General features: G+C 37.5%; 1 protein-coding gene across 3 annotated transcripts in view; it reads right to left on the reverse strand.

Annotated features, from left to right (window-relative positions):
* Diap1 (Death-associated inhibitor of apoptosis 1) overlaps window positions 1-23,461 on the reverse strand; it is a 200,419-nt gene that overhangs the window by 45,633 nt on the left and 131,325 nt on the right. Inside the window, exon 1 of one of the 3 annotated variants that reach the window (XM_069824660.1) lies at window positions 8,780-8,883. The exons of the other annotated variants lie outside the window; for them this stretch is intronic. Coding sequence (XP_069680761.1) covers window positions 8,780-8,837 — 58 coding nt within the window. The 5' untranslated portion in view covers window positions 8,838-8,883. Of the gene's footprint in view, window positions 1-8,779; window positions 8,884-23,461 lie in introns of those variants that run through there. 3 annotated transcript variants of the gene reach the window in all.

A 23,461-nucleotide genomic window follows, 5' to 3' on the forward strand; every position in this document is an offset into this window, starting at 1 on the left:
CCCAGTTGGTGTTGAGTACACAGTGAATTTAAGTAAATATTAACTGCATTCAGGTTTCGAAACCAGGGTACAGCGTGGAAAGCCGACGCTCTAGCTGTGCAGAATTGGACTTCTACATAATATTATACAACTGTTAAAAATAATTTAAAGAAAAGGGCTCCGTAAAGTAACTTCACGAGAGTTGCTGTTTCGACGACCCTGCGACATAAGCACTCAAACCTAGAGTTGACATCCATCCAATGGTAAAGCAATGACTGTATGAAAATTACAGTTCAAACCGAAGTGCGTGGAGAAAACCTGACACACAAAACTCTCTCAGGATCTACCCGGGAAAGAAACCCGATCCCCTCTGGTGAAAAGCTGCTAGCCGACAGGGTAATGGCACAGTCTGTACTAAAAAAATCGAGTTAAAGCGATCGGAGCTGTAATTTTCCGCCTCCATGTCATCATAGCCTTGATGTATTGAGGATAGAATGTTGCACATACACAACATGGGCGTTGGAACGTTCGATTCCAGGAAGAGGTAAGGCAAGTTTCAGTTTATCACTTGCACAGTAATACATTCTAGGTGTGGGAATTCTTTGCATAAGCAGTAGGCTACGACAGAAAATGAATCATTCCACTTAGGCGTGTTTCCTTGTTATAACTTATTTCTTCCTCTTTACATAGGCCTACGTCTTCCACTCCTTATATTTTTATTTCTTCTCTTCTACTCCTCACGCTCATCTATTCTTTTCTTCTTCTACTATTTCTCATACTCTTCTTCTTTTTCTCTACTTCTACAGTATATGTTACGTTGAGGATGTGGAGATACCATAGGGATATAGACGAAAGTTTATAAATATAGCCTACATTGAACGACTGCATTTAGGCAGACCTGCAGAACTGTAGCTCTTGAGAGCGACTGCTATACTCCCCTTTCTTACCCCACCCACCTTTTCTACCAGTGCGGTCATACGTTCTAGTTACGCTTGGCTGCATTAACATTCATTCGCGGCGGCAGGTATACAATACGCTATCAAGAATTACAAATGAACAGATAATAAAATTTTTAGGAACATACCTTTATAAAATAAGAGCAAAATGAATGAGGGAAGTAAATCAATTAAAAGTCATGTAAAATAAATTTTAAAATGTATGTGTGCAAATAATGTAAAAAGGTCTACCTATGTATATATCGTCCTATTACTAGTAAAGCCGATTAAATCCACTTTTTGTGTAAAATAAGTTAAGTACAGTCCCCGACATGTCTTTCCGTGCTCTGTATTTTACTAAAATGACATAAGTCCGAAATGTTGCTTGCAGGTAACAAACCAATTACTTTATTTGAAGAATTTATTATGATTTTTCGTGCATTAATAAAGGTTTAATTCCTGTTTTTACAAAACTTGTATTACTGGTCTTAACTGGTTTTACTAGTAATAGGACGATAAATAAATTGTAGGTACGTTGATAAGTGAGTGATAGCTATATGACCGGATGCCAATGCTGTCATTCAACATTGTAACGCACTCCAGCCAAATGAATGAATGAATGAATGAATGAATGAATGAATGAATGAATGAATGAATGAATGAATGAATGAATAAGTAAAAAAGTACATAAGTAAGTAAATAAGTAAGTAAATAAGTAAACAAACAAACAAACGCGTACTGCAGTTTAAAGAGAACTGGAATATGGCAAAATCTAAACCCGTGAAGGAATACTACTTCCAAAGGAAATGGGAATATGATTATTTTGTTGTTGAAGACGAAAGAATTGCTTGTTTACTGTGTCCCATCCAATTTATTTTCACTCGTCATTTCAATATTAAACCACATTTCAACAACATCCATATTAAGAATTATGGAATGCACAAACTTTCGGGTAAGTTCATTATTACGAACTGTATATTCATTATTTATTTATATACTGCTGAGTTAAGGACGTCACTCGTTGTGTTCATATTCAATTGAAATTAATAGTGACTTTCAAGGTTCATTACTTAAATGCTATAAATTTAGGTTTCCGTCGGTGATGATAGGAGGAGAGTTTTCGAAAATCTAAAGGTGCAAAGAAATCTCAAAGACACTACCGACAGGAAATCTAGCATAATTGTAAACCTTGAAACGAGATAACGCATTATAAAAACAATGAATTTATTACAATCCTTTTTGAAAATTACATGCCGCCACTGATAGACCTTTGACGACAAGAGAAGGTAAATAACCCTACGCGGAAGTCGATCATCCCCAATAGAAGTGGAGTGAGGCTGACGTCATATTTCCCCTCCTTACGAGTTCTGCAGGCCTGCATTTAGGGAAGACACATGAAGGCAAAACTTACGATATCATATCGAAGCCAGCCCCCTTCTCTAACACCATGGAAATGCACTTCTGAAGATCTGTAATGAGTGGAACATTAAAATATAGCATTAGATATCGGATGCTACGAAAAATATTTAACTAATCGTCGTGCGGATCTTACAACTCTCTCACAGTAATATCTGGAATTTTTCGAAATTATATTTTCACACTATTGAAAAATCGCGTAATATATTACGTTTCACAAGTGATTGAGTATTCCAACTCGTCGCATTTGCAGTTTTTTTTTTTTTTGTAAGTCTTGTCAAAGCGGGTTTCTTTCTATGCAACCAACAGCTGTATTTCTTCGTCCCACTAAAAGCGTACTTGCGATTATCCTCTCAAACTCCATCGTGCCGACTCGGATCCAATCAGCGATGCTTGAGTGAATAGATCGCCAACCTCAGAGGACCCTCTACATTACAAAATATAATGGAAGTGTTCCAGCTTACAATGGAGACGTCCATACAGGCATACTTACGTGGACTTAAATAGAGACGTCCAACCCGGTTCGGGCTATCGCCTCGTTGTAAACCAATAACTATAATAAGTCTGAGAGATATCTCCACCTCATATATGGCATTCCTCCATGCTGCCAAGCAGAGAGATTCCAAGAAGTCCGTAACAGCTCTCCTTGAAATGAACCTTCCCTGACGTTAGCCGGATGAATGAATTCACTGGTTATTTCACCTTCTGAATGCTTTCCTTATGAATCACGCACAAGTCTGCCTTGTTCTTGCCCTCAACGCTGCAGCGATGTTGCCAGCTGACTAGAAGGAACGTCGTCGTCAATCTATCTACACGGCAGAACTTCTAACCATATGAAATTGTATTTGTATGGGACATTTCTCGTAGAAGCATTTCTGATAAAATCTATCAAATATGGGTATGGACTGGAAGTCTCCTTCACAACTGGCATTATCGTCCTATCACCATCAGTAACGCCTTCCTCCTCCTGATCCCATTTAACACCTACTTCTACACCCTCAACAATATAATGAATACAATCAATATAATGAATGGATCCCAATGGTCAGTTTTATCTTCGTTTTTGTAAGGATTTCCAACCAAAACCGGACATTCGGAAGTAGAGGGACTTCTCGGTCATGAGGCCGACATGATGCAAATCACCGCTTAAAAACAACATGAGACACAGATTTATATATATTAGAATGCTTGAATGGATGTAGTGTCAGTAGGCGGGTTTTAAAGTCTGGTTCATAAGACTCAGAAATTTAACAATAGAACTTCGTCACAAGGACTAGACAATGCATCTTCTAAACCACGCACTCATTTATAAGAGGCGTAGGAGCGTTAACACTGGCATTGATTGTGTGAATATAGACCATACTGAATAAATTAAATATGTTTTACTTAAGCACACTTAAATGCCATCGACCTGGGCTGGGATAGAACCCGCAACCTCGGGCACAGAAGACCAGCACTATACTGACTGCGTCCCCAGGGTGACCCATACTGAGTAAAAATATTAACTTTTAGTACATATAAATCAGGACTTAACGATAATGGAGCAATGGCAGAATGACAAGGGCAGATGAAATCAAAATACTAGAAGGGTAACTACAAACGTTTTTCGCAAAACAAATCTCTTTCCATTGGTTCCTTATTATCATGCCCCATGGTGTCCAGTTTTCAATTTTGTAAGGATTGACAAAGCTTATGGCTGGATCAGACTCTCTCCGTTTTGCAGCGGTCGGTTCTTACACCGCCTTGGGGTAACACATCCACATATGGCCAGTACGTCTCCACTTGGAGGAGACAGGAACGCAAACGAGAACATGACCTCACCAGTTGATACGTCACTGCGATGACATGGCCGGAACATGATATATCCTTCATATGGCTATCACTGAACTCTGTAAGACTCTATTTCAATCTAATGTTTTAAACGACTGGCTCATCACCATCTGCCATGTGTAAGCAAGTTCTCGACTAGTTAACCTTAAAATACTTAGACCAACTTTTTCTAGCAGCTCCCAAATTCGCAATCTTCCAGGCACTCCAAAATTTTGGCGAAGTGATTTTTAAATTCGTCATCTTCGACATTTTTATGTATTGTCTCTTTCCTGTGGCTCCTGAATTCAATGTCGACATTCTACCATCTCTTTTCAAGACAACTAAACTTGTCATGTCGCTCCTCCGACATCTCTTTCCAATGGTTTCCAGTTCGTCACCTTCTGTGTACTATACCGTGCCTTTCCAGAGACTCTTTCATTCGTCACCCGAGAGACATTTCATATCTTTCCACAACTTGAAAATTTGTCACCAGAAATCTGAACACTTAATTTCCTGCGGCTCCAACATTCTCCACCATTGAGGCAGTTTACCCTCTTTTCACTGCCAACCATATTCATAAACCTCGATTTTCTCATAAACCAGATTTTCCTTTATTTCAACACTAGTTTCTAAATTCATCATCCTCCAGATTTTTCCACCTCATTTCCAATAGCTTCTAAATTCGTCACCATCGAGGCACTAAAGCACCTCTTTTCAGTCCACACCTGTGGAGTAACGGTTAGCGCGTCTGGCCGCGAAACCAGGTGACCCGGGTTCGAATCCCGGTCGGGGCAAGTTGCCTGGTTGAGGTTTTTTCCGGGGTTTTCCCTCAACCCAATACGAGCAAATGCTGGGTAACTTTCGGTGCTGGACCCCGGATTCATTTCACCGGCATTATCACCTCCATACCATTCAGACGCTAAATAACCTAGATGTTGATACAGCGTCGTAAAATAACCCAATAAAACAAAAAATAAAAAACCTCTTTTCAGGGACTCCCAAATTCATGACATCTTTCACCTCTTTCTACTCGCTCAAAAATTAGCCACCGTCCAGATACTTAAACACTTCTTTATAGTGACTCTCACAGTGGCTAAACTTAAGTCACTTTATTACAAGTTTCGAATGGTTTGAAAATCTCTCATTCTTCACAATTCCCCTTCAGTGTAATATAATGTAACCCATTCAGGTTTCTTGAAATGGTTTCTTGTTTTTAAATTATTCTGTATATAATTTCTCTTTCATATGACATCTATACAATTTCACGTATTTCGATTGCAGGTATTCTAAGAATTTGGTGCATAATTTTTAACTTTATTTATTACTAGCCGTACCCGTGCGCTCCGCTGCACCCGTTAGAAATAAATATAAAGTAATTACATAATTAAAATAGGACATTTGATCCAGGGAACATTCGTGTTTGATAGAAGGATAAATCGTTTAATATGTTACTTAATTTAAATTGCATCCAAATAATTAAAATGCGATCATTTTGGTCCAGAGACACTCATTTGGTGCAATGACAATTCCTTTAACATGTTTCTTAATTTTTATTACATGCAACCATAGTTTAATGAAGATTGACATCATTTAGATTTAATGTGTATATTTTATTTTACTTGCTATAGGTTTCCATTGAATTATGGTAATAGTTCAATTTTAACCCTTGTTTTCTATGTATTCAGTAAATGGCGCTTGGCCCACTATGGTTCTGAACCCTTCAAGTAACTTAAATTATATTATATAATATTACATATTATATTATATTATATTATATTATATTATATTATATTATATTATATTATATTATATTATATCATATTATATTATATTATATCATATCAGAAGTTACTGTAATAACATTATAGCATTACTGTATGTCCATCTAGAGAAAGTACACTTTCTCATGGTGAAATAATAATTAATTATACAAATCGGTTAATTTAGCTTCCGATATTACTTCATACAAACACAGAAACATTCTCTGTAGGCTATCTTTCATAGCTTTCGATTGTTGCTGTCCAAGGCCCCTTATAGACGAAGTCATTTTTTTTTTTAAATTCATTACACGGTCTTAAATGGAAGTTATTTTAATTTTAAAACTCATTCATCTCATTAAATATCAGTCCTATCAAAATTTTTCAAGGAATAAAACTTATCGCAAATTATTTTTAAAGAAACTATTGTTATGTAAAATGTTTCACAAACATCAATAATAAGCGAGATATTTCGATTTATTTAATTCAGACCCCCTTATAACCCCCCTTTTAAATAATGTATTTTGAATGCCATATAGCCTAAAATCTAAGTTACAACGAACTTAATTTATATTCAAATTTTCATCGAAATCCGTTCAGCCATTATCGCATGAAAAGGTAACAAACATACAGACAGACAGACATACAAACAAAAATTTAAAAAAAGCGATTTTCGGTTTCAGGGTGGTTAATTATACATGTTAGGATCAATTATTTTTGTAAAATCGAAAATTACCAGAAAAATTTCGGCTACAGATTTATTATTAGTATAGATTTTAAAGGTTATTTATTGTCCACCCCGAGTTATACCATTTGTTCGAATGTACTTCCATAGTTAAACCGTTATCTTCCACACTAACCTAAAGACCGAATAAGCTTTATAAAAATATAGACCTACCAATGCATTCTGCAACATCAATAATTCGTTTACCTTATTGCAGTGACACCCACTAAGTGAAAATTCATTTTGACAAACGCTCCTGAATACAATTCGCTTATACTTTTGTTCTTTGCCCACTGCTGGACTATGTCATAATTATCGAGAACAATAGAATTCTCCGGTACTTTGTGCTCTAATTTACACGTATATATACAATAAGTGAAGTGCTTACAGAACCCAGATGCCAGAGATATAAACAAATAATCGTTATCATAAGTACAATATTATCACAATGCATTGTTTACAAGAGCTTTAACGGAAATTCCATAAATTCTTTTCAGAGACGTCCCCCACCCCTCGACTTTAATGATAATAATACAGTAACACTATTATTTGTTCGTACCTACGACATATTAATAGCAAGTAGTTCTACTCGTAAATTACGTATCGTTAAGAAACTAAAATAGGCCTGTGTGTTAAAATTATAAATGCACTGTAAAGTGGGGTAAACTTGACCTAAAAACAAAAAAACAAACATGGTAACAGATCTATTCGTGACTCACATAAAATAGTAAAATGTAGGCGTACTTAAGAAATATAGAAAGAAATAATGAACTTCAAAAATATGTTCATTGCATCCGATGTCATAGTTCAAATAATTGGTCCCTATCCTGAGCAAGATTAATCCATTCTCTATAATCATATCCAACCTCCCTCAAATTCATTTTAATATTATCTTCCCATCGACGTCTCGGCCTCCCTAAAGGTCTTTTTCCCTCCGGCCTCCCAACTAACACTCTATATGCATTTCTGGATTCGCCCATACGTGCTACATGCCCTGCCCATCTCAAACGTCTGGATTTAATGTTCTTAATTACAGTATGTCAGGTGAAGAATACAATGCGTGCAGTTCTGTGTTGTGTAACTTTCTCCATTCTCCTGTAACTTCATTCCTCTTACCCCAAATATTTTCCTAAGCACCTTATTCTCAAACACCTTTAACCTATGTTCCTCTCTCAAAGTGAGAGTCCAAGTTTCACAACCATACAGAACAACCGGTAATATAACTGTTTTATAAATTATAACTTTCAGATTTTTTGACAGTAGACTAGATGACAAAAGCTTCTCAACCGAATAATAACAGGCATTTCCCATATTTATTCTGCGTTTAATTTCCTCCAGAGTGCCATTTATATTTGTTACTGTTACTCCAAGATATTCGAATTTTTCCACCTCTTCGAAGGACAAATCTCCAATTTTTATATTTCCATTTCGTACAATATTCTGGTCACGAGAATACATTAAAATAAATAAATAAAAATAAATAAATAAAAACCTATGAGTTTTGTAATTAAGTGCATGGTTAATTAGAAAATTAGGCTGAAAGTTTGCGTAGTTTGGCAACAACGCGTCGCCGTCTCACGTACGAAAGCACACGTACCCAATCTGAACAGCAGTTTCCCTCCCTTAGTCACTCCAGTACCTAGAGTTGTCATAATGGCAGGAAATAACGGTACGTGTCAATCGTTTTATTAAATTTGCAAGAAAACCATTTTATTGAAAAACTGCAAGGGGGTAAATCATTCCTTATCAGTTTCTCTAATGATAAGAGTAAAAATCAAAATCGTACGGGCAGTGCTTATGGAATAAAACAGTGTTAATTAATTTAGGAGATTTTTTTTCTGAGAAAAATCTTCATTTGGGATTAATATGATATTAGAATTTTTGTTGTACGCTATCCAAGGAATAAAGCTGTTAAAATCTGCACAGTTATATCACTTCCACCCTGTATAGAGCAAACCCATATAGAGGGCTAACATAATTAAGGTTTTCCACCTAAAGATAACAGAATATTCAGCACCAACGGATTCAAATCTGTGCAACTTAACCGGCTTCTTAATATATTCGTATTTCAAAGATGTTTTTGCCTAAAATTGCTGTAAGATTTCACTACAGGTACGTGATAAAATACATACCACGTTTTACGTTCTAGATATAATTACCGAAAAGTCTGCTCCTTGACACTTCAGAGGTGGGTTCACCGCCGGTCCACCGCGACATGAAGCAATCCGTCGATCCGTCAAGATCACTTCCCAATGTGCGTGCGATGCGAGGAAGTGCTCGGAAGATAATGCCGGCCTGCTTATCATTCACTTTCCTTTCACAGCGACCAAATAAAATTCCCCTTCTATATTGCAAAATATGCCACAACTCTTCAATACATTCAAAATTACACACAGTTCCTTTGTGATTACAAGAATCTACTTTTATAGGTCTATGTTGCAATATTATTGATGACGACACGGCGAGAATTGTCGGATCTTAAAGCAACATCCTTAAATAATACTGAAACGGTTGTTATGGCAACAGGCCTACTGAATGTTCGCAATACTGCAATGCCTAATTTCGTATTGGGTACACAATTGCATCTTCTTTAATTAATCATGATATAAGACGGCCTCCAGATATGGAGGGTAGCTGCGAATATATTGAACAAGCAGTCGTGGACAACCGATAAGGGGTGGTCCTCCAGCTTGGGGGTTGGCAGAAAGGCTAACAACCCATCACCGTAAAAAACCGCTTGTTGCGAATCCATACAATAAATGGGCAGGGCATGTAGCACGCATGGGCGAATCCAGAAATGCATATAGAGTGTTAGTTGGGAGACCGGAGGGAAAAAGACCTTTGGGGAGGCCGAGACGTAGATGGGAGGATAATATTAAAATGGATTTGAGGGAGGTGGGATATGATGGTAGAGACTGGATTAATCTTGCAAAGGATAGGGACCGATGGCGGGCTTGTGTTAGGGCGGCAATGAACCTGCGCGTTCCTTAAAAGCCATTTGTAAATAATAATAATAATAATAATAATAATAATAATAATAATAATAATAATAATAATATAATCATGTTATTATTGTTATTATTATTATTATTATTATTATTATTATTATTATATATTATAATGTATAATTATTTATTACTTATTATTATTATTATTATTATTATATATTATAATGTATAATTATTTATTACTTATTATTATTATTATTATTATTATTATTATTATTATTATTATTATTATTATTATTATTATTATTATTATTCCTTTTGCAATAAATTTAAAAAGGAACTTAAAAGGCGTACAGTAGCAGCAGTAGTAGTAGTAGTACAGTGACATCTGTTTGTGAACCAATTTTCACTCTACTAATCATTAATCGCAACTACACTGCCGTCTGCCATCAATAAAATAATTAATTTCTAAGAAATCAATGCAATAACGTGCAACAATCAACAATATACAGCCAGACAGGGTGCAGTATTACTTTACAAGTTTTGCCTGTGGCACGCGAAGCCGGTTATAAGAGTGACTTATCCATGCATATCAACGTTTCAATTTAAGAAATCTTATTTTGTTAACCGCAGATGTTGATAATCATCTCCTCCAGCACGCACACACCCATTGTATTCAATTGATCGCAAAATTCATCGACAAAAATTTAATCTACCGCCTTTATCTCTAGAAGTACATACATAAGCTGGTGTACTGAGGTTTTCATGTGGTTTTAATTTACGCAATTTCGTGGCTTTTCGTGCTGACTCCAGTCTCTTGGACAAGACGTTTAAGTGATTCCATTCATGTTCCATTGATGATGGAGTGACGGTTAGCAGTCTGACCGTGTGACGAGCGGGCCCGGGTTCAAATCCTGGTTGGGGCAAATTACCTAGTTGAGGTTTTTTCCGAGGTTTTCCCTCAACCTATCGAAGCAGAATTGCTGGTTAACTTTCGGCATTGGACCTCGGACTCGTTTCGCCATCATAATTACACTTCCCCTCTTTCATCATCTCCGTTTCTTTCCTAGGTTTCGGGCATGCTCCGATCAGTGTTGCCAACTGGACGGAAATTCCGTCAAAACTGGCGGAATTTCAACGTAGCGGACGGGAAAAGAATGGCTTTGACGGTTGACGGATTTTCTGGCGGAATTTACTTTTGACTTTTTTAGCTGCTGTCATTTTAATTGTTTAATTTTTGGGGAATTTTACTTTTTCTTTGAACCCTTGTTGTGCCGTAGGCTACCATATTTAAAATCCCCTGTTTCAGATTTCCTCGTAATCCAGTCAAAGGTTTACGAATTACTATTTTAATCGAAATTAGTTACGTTGTGTTAAAATATAGTCTCTATTTGTTTATAGATATTTTGAGTGCATCTTTTTCTTTCTTTCTTCTTCTTCTTCTTCTTTTTTTTTTTGTTTTGACGGATTCTGACGGATTTCCAGGTGTTAAACTGACGGGGATACAATTTATGTGTTGGCAACACTGGCTCCGATGTAGAGACGGCTGCGGACTGCCGCCGGACTTGGACCCCGTGGATATGTGGTCACAGTTGTTGGTGGTAGCGCTACGCAACGTGGGCTCTCTACCGGGCTCATGGTAACGTGGAACCGCGGTGATGCCTATGCGGAATGGTAAACGTGATCAATGATCATGTAGACCAGTGATCGTCAGCACTCGCTGAAATGGGTAACGGGTAAGCAGAGCATCGTACTTAAAATGTTATGTTATATTTAACGACGCTCGCAACTGCAGAGGTTATATCAGCGTCGCCGGATGTGCCGGAATTTTGTCCCGCAGTTATTTTACATGCCAGTAAATCTACTGACATGACCCTGTCGCATTTAAATGCCATCGACCTGGCCCGGGATCGAACCCGCAACCTTGGGCATAGAAAGCCAGCGCTATACCAACTTGCCAACCAGGTCGACTCCGTACTTAATATGCCCCGTCGTGCAGCAGTAAGAGGGAGAGAACATACCAGCCAGCAGCCACGGATGCACCATAATGCAGTCTTTTATCCGCGGGTAAGGGACGCTAGACCGAGGGTACACTGTGCTGATGACCGCTGATGTAGACTGTAGTGGAGTTTGAAGGCGGCGCTCAGCGGGACATGCGCGCAGGGGGGCTTTAGAGCATGCACACCATTCCATCCCAGATAGTACAATGGGCCCACTCCAGCGGCCTGAGTGCGAGGACAGTTCCAGTCCGTGCCCTCCCCTAAAGGGTGAGTGTGTTCTATTCGTTCACCTATCTCGTTTCTGCTCTGTTAATGTCCTGAACCCATAACTTACTTGGTGGATCCCACATCTTATGAAATATCCTGTATGGGTATAGAATCCATTGAATTCATACAGCAAAATTCTTTTACGTCATACAGAATGTTATCAATAGGAAAGCCTGGAATTGATGACCCTGGCGGGAACACGTAATAGAAAGATGTGTCAATTGCCAGTGCAGTATATGCGAGAGGATGACTGTGACGTGAAATCGTTACTGGAACGATTTTAACCTCCGTGTTGCATAATAAAACGGGGAAAGCAGCGTTGTAACACAGAAGGTGGTGTCTACAGTATGTAGAGCACATTTCCACAGGATACTTACTTATTTACTGGCTTTTAAGGAACCCGGAGGTTCATTGCCGCCCTCACATAAGTCCGCCATTGGTCCCTATCCTGAGCAACATTAATCCATTCTGTATCATCATATCCCACCTCCTTCAAATCCATTTTAATATTATCTTCCCATCTACGTCTCGGCTTCCCTAAAGGTCTTTTTCCCTCCGGCCACCCAACTAACACTCTATATGCATTTCTGGATTCGCCCATATGTGCTACATGCCCTGCCCATCTCAAACGTCTGGATTTAATGTTCCTAATTATGTCAGGTGAAGAATACAATGCGTGCAGTTCTGTGTTGTATAACTTTCTCCATTCTCCTGTAACTTCATCCCTCTTAGCCCCAAATATTTTCCTAAGCACCTCATTCTCAAACACCCTTAACCTATGTTCCTCTCTCAAAGTGAGAGTCCAAGTTTCACAACCATACAGAACAACCGGTAATATAACTGTTTTATAAATTCTAACTTTCAGATTTTTTGACAGCAGACTGGATGATAAAAGCTTCTCAACCGAATAATAACAGGCATTTCCCATATTTATTCTGTTTTTTAATTTCCTCCCGAGTATCATTTATATTTGTTACTGTTGCTCCAAGATATTTGAACTTCCCCACCTCTTCAAAAGATAAATTTCCAATTTTTATATTTCCATTTCGTACAATATCCCCGTCACGAGTCATAATCACATAGGCCTACTTTGTCTTTTCTGGATTTACTTCCAAACCTATCTCTTTACTTGCTTCCAGTAAAATTCCTGTGTTTTCCCTAATCGTTTGTGCATTTTCTCCTAACATATTCACGTCATCCTTATAGACAAGCTGCTGATGTAACCCGTTCAATTCCAAACCCTCTCTGTTATCCTGGACTTTCCTAGAGCAAAGTTAAAAAGTGAAGGTGATAGTGCATTTCCACAGGATAAAGAATTAATAATTATATTTTGCGTAAGTGTGGAAATACTCAACCGTTCAATGCAATTTCCCAAAACACGAGATTCGAAACAACTTCAATCAACTGTTTGTAATCCATTCATTCAGAGCTCACTGTCTCTTTTACGTGACAGCGAAATCACTGAAACAGCTGGATTACGTAAAATTTCATTGCAACTGTATTTTAGTGTTATCTATTTTAGTTTCTATAATCACTGTAGCATACACAGAATGGGAGCAAAAAAAATGCCCAAAATATTAATACAGTACACTAACGTTAAGTGGAGTTCAAGAAACAGCACAGTGACTCGAAGGGTTACAATAGAATTGAGATCGCGAAGAGGCTGATGCACTGGGAGTGAAGACTTCCGCATTCCCGGCCTGGCTCAATGGAGCGGCCCGAGTTCACTCACTGCTGCCAACACAACAAAAGCAGCTCGTGCTAAGCTGAACGGTCATACTCATCTCCCACACCTGAGGTCAGATCTCTACATTGAAGTGTTGCAGCCTTATCCACGTCTGAATGCTATCAGTTATTCCCATATTCATAATATATGCATGCTGCGTGTTCTTGTGCCATCGCCTTTGCTTACCTGTTCTAAAAGTACATCACTAGGGAGCGGATTTTTATGTGCTAAAAATTTAAATATATTTATTTTTATGTGCTAAAAAGTACGCAAATATTTGCTAAAAATAAAAAATATATTTTTTTAATATGATAAAAATACCTTACTTAGCTTGGGGGAAAAAAAATGGGTAATTTCCTAGAAGACGGGCAAAATCCAACATGGCTGACGAAAACTACCAAAACGTTCTGCCAACTATGAAGTTCAAATGTCACCAAACATTACAAAATCAAAGATGGAAAATTAAACATATATTCATATTTTTAAGAAAGAAAAAGCCTTTCAAAAAATGAAAATATGTTTAATTTTTCATCTTTGATTTTTATGGTGTTTGGTGGCATTTGAACTTCATAGTTGGTAGTACTTTTCTGGCAGTTTTCGCCCGCACTTTACCCCCACAAATCACTAAAACACGAAACAAAACAATATTTTATCACCTAATCAAACAAAATTCAATCCTCATTGACGTCTTCAAAGACAACCACTTCACTTGCATTATGACACAGGCTTCAAGGCAATCTGAACTTAAAGCATGCAGCCAACAAAGAACTAAACCACCACTTTGTCGTACAGTTAAGTTCACATAACTAAACCATGTATTTACACAAAATGAAATTCTCTTTGAACTCTTATTACACCTTAACTTGTATGGAGAATTCAATGAACAATTCCTTGGAATCACAGGAACAGTTTTCTCGTCAACAATCGATACAATTTTTATTCACCAGCGAAAGAACTGAACCAAAATCGACATAAAATGTAATACTCTGTTCTATGTTCACACATCTTTCACAAATATCATAAAATGACAAACTTTCAATAGGTTTACCCATCAGACACAATTTAACACCACTCACGTCAAACAACCAAGAACAACTTACTGACGTCATTATCCATTCAAAATTAACGAAAATTCTAGAACACATGATGACAACTATAACCACTGAAATCGAAGGAAAATCATAAAATGACAAACTTCCAATAGCTTTAGCCAGCAAAACAGCATAACACCACTCACTTCAAACAACCAAGAACAATTAACAACGTCATTACCCATTCAAAATTAACGAAAATTCTAGAACAAATGACAACTATAACCAATCAAATTGAAACATCATCAATGCGACACCTCGTATAAAAACCTAGAACTAACATATAAAAGTCACTAAAAATCACTAACATTTAACTCTAAAGTAAAAAAGTTGGTAATACTTAGTACATCCAACCAGGTGCCCGTCTTCTATGAAATTACCAAAAAATGTTACTAGGTACTCACCAACCACACTTGAGTGCTAGTAGTTGGCCGAGAATTGCGGTGAACAACAAAGGTCATCTCCAAATGCATGCCGATTATCTCTGAACAACGACTTATACTGTGAAAACGATCTTTCCACATCACAGGACGTCAGACGTGCATATTTAAAGAGAGGGATGTCACAAACACCTACACCGTCAATTTCATCTACAGGCACATCCTCCAATATTTAAGCAACTTTACACATTTTTTTATATTCACTGTTTTTCCCAAACACATTCCGGAATTTGTCCCTAGTACTTGTACTTCTGAACCTGGTGAGTTTTTTTATGGTGTCACACAAAAAGCTTGCATTTGCTGATAGGAAATACAAATCGTTTTTTAAATAACCATCTTTCAGTATATCTTGATGGATATCGATTGACGAAGCCCGATAACAGGAAATCACAACAAGATATATTGCATTACTTGATAGACATGAGCGAGAGGCGAGAAATTTGTTTAAATTAAATAATGTTCATACCCGAGCTCTTATCTGTTGTGTTTCACAAACAAAGCGTGGAATGAAATCATCTTCAGCAACAATAAACATTCCTAATTATGTGTTGCAAGATCTCTCCTCCTTGTCCATGTTAATTTATTCTTTAATAATAACACTGATATGCTGCCTAGCAGTTCTCAGAACTTGAGGCGATACTATTACAAAAATGGATGACGGATACACCACACAGCGCTTAGAAACACGAAGCAACCAAGAATTCTTAAAAAGATAACGTACTTCTGAGTGATATAGTTGATTTAGTTTTAAAATATTTAACAGTTCTTGTAAAAAAATATTTCAGTAAAAAACTCCAAGATTCATGTGTTTATAATATATTTCCTGAAAAAAAGTATTACATATTTTTTTTGTGAAAATATGTTTTTTTATGTGAAATAAAATTCGGGTTTTAAACTTGAAACTTCATGTTCGGAATTTTTAACTTTGTTAATTGTGTTTTATCACATACAAAAAGAATATTTAATTACATAGGAATCCGCTCCTTATAGGCTATGTCACTATATCACTTCGATGTAAGATATTTTTCATCCGTATTTTACTATTTTTGTAGAATAAAAATACATATCTTGTTTATATTACTAGTATCATATTTAAGGTGAGTTTTTTCTTAATAATGTTTCAACTTCTATAGTTTTAAAATTATCATTACTACATGATTATTCATTTATCAGTAGGTACATGCAGGGTGCGAATTGAATATTTTTTCCAAGGGAGGGACATTAAAATGTTAGTTGTCCATAAAAATTTGCAATATTTTCCGGAATGTCGCCCTGAACTTAAATTAAAGAAGAAATGAAAATTGTTGTTGCGTACTGCATTAATAACGTATAAAATACGGAAACTCTAAATTAAGCAGCTGAAGGGGATAAATGTTGTCTCTGTCAGGGACAAATTAATACCATTTTAGCAGAGGTCTGAGGGTACATCATATTCTCCAGGGAGAGGGAGGGGGACGATCCCGACTTCCCCACCATTTTGTACCAAATTTCGATTATACCGTCTAATTACTATTCGATATTAAAAGGAGTCACTTGCGTAATAGTTTTAATCTGATTGACCTGAAATTTTACAGAAATACGCTTCACATGACGTGTGTAAAAAAACTGCTGTAGTTTTTAATTTCATGTGTATATTTTACTACACACTAAATTTATTATTATTATTATTATTATTATTATTATTATTATTATTATTATTATTATTACTACTATCATCATCAGCACCCAGTCTGCTTAAAAATTAGAATTTACAAAACAGTTATATTACCGGTTGTTCTGTATGGTTGTGAAACTTGGACTCACACTTTGAGAGAGGAACAGAGGTTAAGGGTGTGTGAGAATAATGTGCTTAGAAAAAATATTTGGGGCTAAGAGGGATGTAAGGTGCTTAGAAAAATATTTGTGGCTAAGAGGGATGAAGTTACAGGAGAATGGAGAAAGTTACACAATGCAGAACTACATGTATTGTATTCCTCATCGAACATAATTAGAAACATTAAATCCAGACGTTTGACATGGACAGGGCACGTAGTACCTATGGGTGAATCCAGAAATACATATAGAGTGTTAGTTGGAAGATGTGAGAGAGAAAAGACGTTTTAGAGAGACCGAGACGTAGATGGGAGGAACATATTAAAACGGATTTGAGGGAGATGGGATATGGTGCTAGGGACTGGATTGATCTTACTCAGGATAGGGACCGATGGCAGGCTTATGTGAGGGCGACAATGAACCTCCGGGTTCTCTAAAATCCATTTGTAAGTAAGGAAGTATTATTATTATTATTATTATTATTATTATTATTATTATTATTATTATTATTATTATTATTATTAAAGTTATAATTTATAATAAAATTCAATAGAAATAAGAACACAGAGCAAATTTTAAATTTTAAAAGGAAATTAAGAGGTAGATCTTAAATTGGGAGGATTCAATCCGGCATCGGAACTGGAATCCGGCGTGGCTTAGTGGATAAAGCGTCAGCACGTAGAGCTGAAAACACGGGTTCGGGTCCCGCTACCGGAGAGAATTTTTCTCCGCTCCACCCATCCTTCATCATATGATAATGTAGAATTCCTGCACGGAAATATCATACGTACTTCGGTGCATCACAATAATAAAACAAAATAAAATTTTGTAAGTAAAATTTTGTGCATATTTCCGCACAAACTCCAGGACTCAGCGCCTATCAATAACGCCTCTTTTAATCTTCTGACACAGTGACACAATGAAACCGTGCAATTCGCTGGAAATGTCTTATACTGTGTTCATCTCTCAGGATGTGGTAGGGACTCCTCAGATGAGGATGTGGCGATAATGGAGTACTTGTAGAACTAGGAAAAAGCAGAGAAAATAATCGCCTTGTTTTTCACAAACCTCACAGGACCTGTCCGACATCTGAACACGAGCATTCGGCGTGGAAAGACAACGCAAGAGCACTGTTCGGGTAAGACCAGTACAGTCTGAATGACTGTTGTCAATGGTCCCCAAGTTTATTTATATTCATGGGGATGGCAACCCCGCACTCCTCTGAGAGAAGCCTCCAGAAATAGTCTGCACCCCTTCTGATACAGCACAGGCTTCCTGCGGAGATGCAGATGAATGGATATCATCGAGTGAATGCACAGCTACAAACCGGCAGAGCAGGGGTGCACATATCACATTATAAGGGACATACATACCTATATTTTATGCGGAATCCAATGGAGTAATGTTAAGCAGAAATGAAGATAATACAAACTAAAGCCAAGTGAATTGCACGCAGAATCGAAGTGATGTACAGTATGAATGAGCAGCAGTGCGGGCGCCGGAGTAAGGACCCGGTCTCCTGATCTGAGGCTGAGCTCGGGCGTATGTTCGAGTCCCGACTGGACTGATTTGCTAATTATTGGGTTTTCTCCGAAGTTTTCCCAACTGTAAAGCAAATGTCAAGCAAACCATGGCAGATCCTAGATCTCACATCGCAAATATACCATCACAAATTCTACCAATGTTTTTTTTAGTAGGTTATTTTACGACGCTTTATCAACATCTTCGGTTATTTAGCGTCTGAATGAGGTGAAGGTGATAATGCCGGTGAAATGAATCAGGGGTCCAGCATCGAAAGTTACCCTGCATTTGCTCATATTGGGTTGAGGGAACACCCCGGAAAAAACCTCAACCAGGTAACTTGTCCCGACCAGGAGTCGAACCCGGGCCACCTGGTTTCGCGGCCAGACGCGCTGACCGTTACTCCACAGGTGTGGACTCTACCAATGTTAAATAACTTTGCAGTTGTTAGAGCGTTGTTAAATAACCCATTAAAAATAAAAAGTGATAGGATCTTCATTGAATCCCAATAATATAAATATTTACACTGTTCGTGTTTGTTATTGTAAGGATGGTTGGGATTGTAAGGATATTTGAGATTTGAAATAAAATTTTGATATTTCTTCCCACTTCTGTCTTTATTTAAATTTAACAAGGTCAAGACTCGCTCCAAATTTTAATTCCGTATATGTACATATCAAAGGTAAAACCCCTGTTTATGTATCTACTAATAATACATTTTGATTAAATTGAAATTAAGTTGAATATTTCGTTAAGCTTTCACATTTACTATACTTATGCGGCTCTTACCGCTTGTGTGCTATAGCGCGCTTGGACTACGTCACCGTATTAACAGAAATTGTGACCAGATTTCCCGAATGTCAAACACAAAGTGTAGTGTAACGTAGTTGAAGTCATATAACCACGAGCGAAGAGATGTGTGAGAGAAGTGGAAGTGAAACTGCAGTATTGCATAGTGCAGTGTAGTACAGGCTATAACTATAGTTTCAATGATATAGAGTACTACTACTAACACTAGCAGCAGTAGTAGACCATAGTTACTTACTTATTTACTTACTGGCTTTTAAGGAACCCGGAGGTTCGTTGCCTACCTCACATAAGCCCGCCATTGGTCCCTATCCTGAGCAAGATTAATCCATTCTCTATCATCATATCCCACCTCCCTCTAATCCATTTTAATATTATCTTCCCATCTACGTCTCGGCCTCCCCAAAGGTCTTTTTCCCTCCGGCCTCCCAACTAACACTCTATATGCATTTCTGGATTCGCTCATACGTGCTACATGCCCTGCCCAATGTTCCTAATTTATGCCAGGTGAAGAATAGTAGACCATAGTAGTAATATTTATTTAACGACACTTTCAAATTCAGAGTTATTCAGCGTCGAAATTCTATGTGGGAGAAAAATGGCCGACAATTTTTACCTGGACTCTCAACCAGAAACAGAATTATTTCACATGGCGTAAGCCCCTTGGCCTCTCAGCTTTCTTTCCTTCTGGGAGGAAGCCATGTTAAGGATTTTATCACCCTGTAACCGAATTTAATCTCGCGAACATTGGATACAATGTTTAGCATGATAACTTCCATACCACCGAGGACTACAGGAGCTGAAGTGATATAAATAGTAATAAAATGATCTGTGAATTATGTGAAAGTGAACAGCAATGGAGCAGTGTAAAGCACTTAGTCTAAAATTATGTCGTGCAGTGTGTAGATGAAGTGATGTAAACATAAGTGAAATGGTACGTGAATGAAATAGAAGTGAAGTATATGCCTCAGGTAGGAAATACAATGCAGGAAAATGGTATAAAGCTATGAAACAATATTGTTTTTTACAATGCAGAAGAACATGGAAGGAATGAAAGCAACTAGAAAATAGCCTATCTAAAAATCAGAAGTCTATTATGAATCCCTATTAACATAAAATATGAATGCGATCCTACTCTGACCCCTGCAGCTGTAGCTGATCGCAGTCCTAATGTCATCCGTCCCTAACGCTTTGATTAATAATAATAATAATAATAATAATAATAATAATAATAATAATAATAATAATCCGTGGCGCTACAGCCCGTGAAGGGTCTAGACCGACCAGCCGGCTGCTGGCCTCACGCTCACATGCCGAAGCAGAGGTGGACGATCATCCAACAAGAATGAGGTACCGTGTGGTTAGCACGGTGATCCGCCCAGCCGTTATAGCTGACATTCGTAACCGGATTTCGCTACTTATCATAGCTCCACAAGTGCAACGCTTTGATTAGAGGATGCAATTTCCTCTAAAACTTTCAGCCACTGATTTCGAAAGTGTTCAGTATGTGTGTGTGGGGGGGGGGGGGGGGGAACAACACCAGAATGTTAAGCAAGACTGAATCGTGGGCCCCGAATTGATTTAACTCCATACCAGAGGAAAACATACGGCCAAGTTAACAACCATTGAATCTTTCTGAATAAAAGTTTAACTGAAGTCGAGAAGAAAATGTTGGGCGCTTCGCTCCAAATAACATTAGTGTTCAACAACAAGTATGGCGAACTCTGCAGAGAAAAAAGTCTCTCACTTGCGAATCTAATAAAAAAACTTGGAGAAATTCAATTTTACTTACTCTCGAGGCGATGCACAGGGCGCTGAGGAAAAGGAGGAGGAAGAACAGAAAGCTCTTGCATGCTCGGAATTTATAAAAGAGCGCCACGTCCTCTCGGAATAATTCATTATTACTGTTAATCTCAAATCATCGTCACAGAGCTACATATCGGCTTTATCTTCAAGGAAGCAGTCAATATATAGGGTAAACTAGGTAGTTATTGACCAGTATATGGTGATTGACCGGTTCCTTTTTTCAAGTATATTGTGAATAAACCGCGATCGTGATTTCACTTTTTGCTGCATATACCTCTAGTAACAACCCCTATTTGTGGTTAGTTGTCGCTGTTTATCCCACTGAGTTAGTGTCTGTTGTCTGAGAGGACTGAAATCGATTGGAAATGCAACTGAACTTAAACAAGTGTAAGTAACTAGAGAAATTGCTAAGAATAATGCACGCAATAATTTATTTATTCTGCAAAGGATACACAAATTCTGGTGCTCGTTTTTACACTCACAGTGTGAGAAAAGGTATAAGGTTTCCGTCCACAGAATATTATTTTGTAAAAGTTTTTATATGACATAAAAATGCCCCGTGGTCAATCACTATAAAGTGTATGTCCGCAAACTACAGTGATTGGTCGTTCATAAATTATTTGTTAGAATAATGACCAATGTGCTTCAATTCTATATATGTTATCGGTTAAATGATGGGAATTTTTACAGGACTGATACTATATTATAATGCCTAAGCCAGGTAAAGTGCATTATACAGGGGAAGCTTTACGAAACGCTACAGAACCTGTCCGCAGTGGATTTGATTTAAATGAAGCTGCCAAGAAGTTTGGTGTCCTAAAAGCAACCTTAGCGTCCAGAAACAAATATCCCGTTGAAGGAAAAGTGTTCTTTGGTCCTCGTCCAGTGCTGGGTGAAGCCATTTGTAATAATATCAGAGAAATGACACACACTTGCTTCTGATAAGGCACAAAAGAGAAAAATGGAAGAAGAGGCAAGAGAAGAAAGGAAGCGAATAAGAAATGAAAGAAAAGGCAGCGAGAAGAGTTCTTTTCTTATTTTTTTTAACTTGGTTATTTAACGACACTGTATCAACTACGAGGTTATTTAGCGTCGATGGGATTGATGATAGCGAGATGGTATTTGGCGAGATGAGGCCGAGGATTCGTCATAGATTACCTGAAATTTGTCTTACGGTTGGGCAAAACCTCGGAAAAACCCAACCATGTAATCAGCCTAAGCGGGAATTGAACCCGCGCCCGAACGAAACTTCGGATCGGCAGGCAAACACCTTTGCCGACAGAGCTACGCCAGTGGCGAATAGTTCTTAATGAAAAAGATCAGAAGAAGAGAAACGAAACAGACAAGAAAAAAGTGAAAATTGTGAAAATGTGTTGTTCAATCACTAATAAATGAGTATTCAATAACTGTGCAGTAGACGGTCAATCACTAATAAGCGTGTGGTCAATAACTGTGCAGTAGACGGTCAATCACTAATAAGCGTGTGGTCAATAACTGTGCAGTAGACGGTCAATAACTGTAAAAGTGGACGTGTTGTGTTTATTTAATTTATCTTTGCATTAAAATTTTATTTTTTCTTTTGTTTATTGATTTTGATTTGTTTCTGAATCTTCACTTGACCCAATGCCTTTAAAATTCTCTCAATAAGTTACCACTGTTTTCCGCTATTTCATTGTTTTATTATTCATTAGCTTAAGTGGTCAATCACTATACAGTTTACCCTACATAGGCCCTACAGCTACATCTTCATGGCGCCTAAGAGAGATACGGATACCTGTAACTTTACAGTCTTACTAATAAACCGTGTATAATTTTTATACTAGACTTATGCAGAGTTGAGACAGAAAACGTTACTAATAAACCGTGAATAAGCTGTGGACGTATAAACAGGCTGTAACTATACAATGGGAATTGCTTTGCAGTAGTTATATACACGAAACCCCTTGTTTAAGCGTTGTGTATAGAGAAAAATGGCCGCCCCTCTAACAGCTGTTCGTATCGACTGTCATTTTATGATGATGGTTGCCTAGTAACCAAAGAAGAACAAACCAAAGAGCACAGAATAATTAGAATAACATTACTGTAGCTTGTACTCTTTGACCAAAATATAGTATGGTAATCGATTAGAGCCAGTTGTACTATCGATACTTTACACGCCACACTACACCGCTCTACCGGATGCAATAGAGAACCTCAGATATTCTATTATCTTTCGTAACGAAATAATGACGAAACTATGACGTAGCTGTGTAACAGTTATACTGTTATACACGACGTGTGTAGTGATTATTAGTAAGGAATTTACATGCAACGTATAAATGAGCTACTCATTGTATAAGTATAAGACAGTTAAACGTCTGTATATAGAGTTTTTATTAGTAAGACCGTTACTTAATAATGCACAAGAGATGTCATCATTCATA

This window comes from Periplaneta americana, chromosome 4 (genome assembly GCF_040183065.1).
Source record: "Periplaneta americana isolate PAMFEO1 chromosome 4, P.americana_PAMFEO1_priV1, whole genome shotgun sequence".
NCBI lineage: Eukaryota > Metazoa > Arthropoda > Insecta > Blattodea > Blattidae > Periplaneta > Periplaneta americana.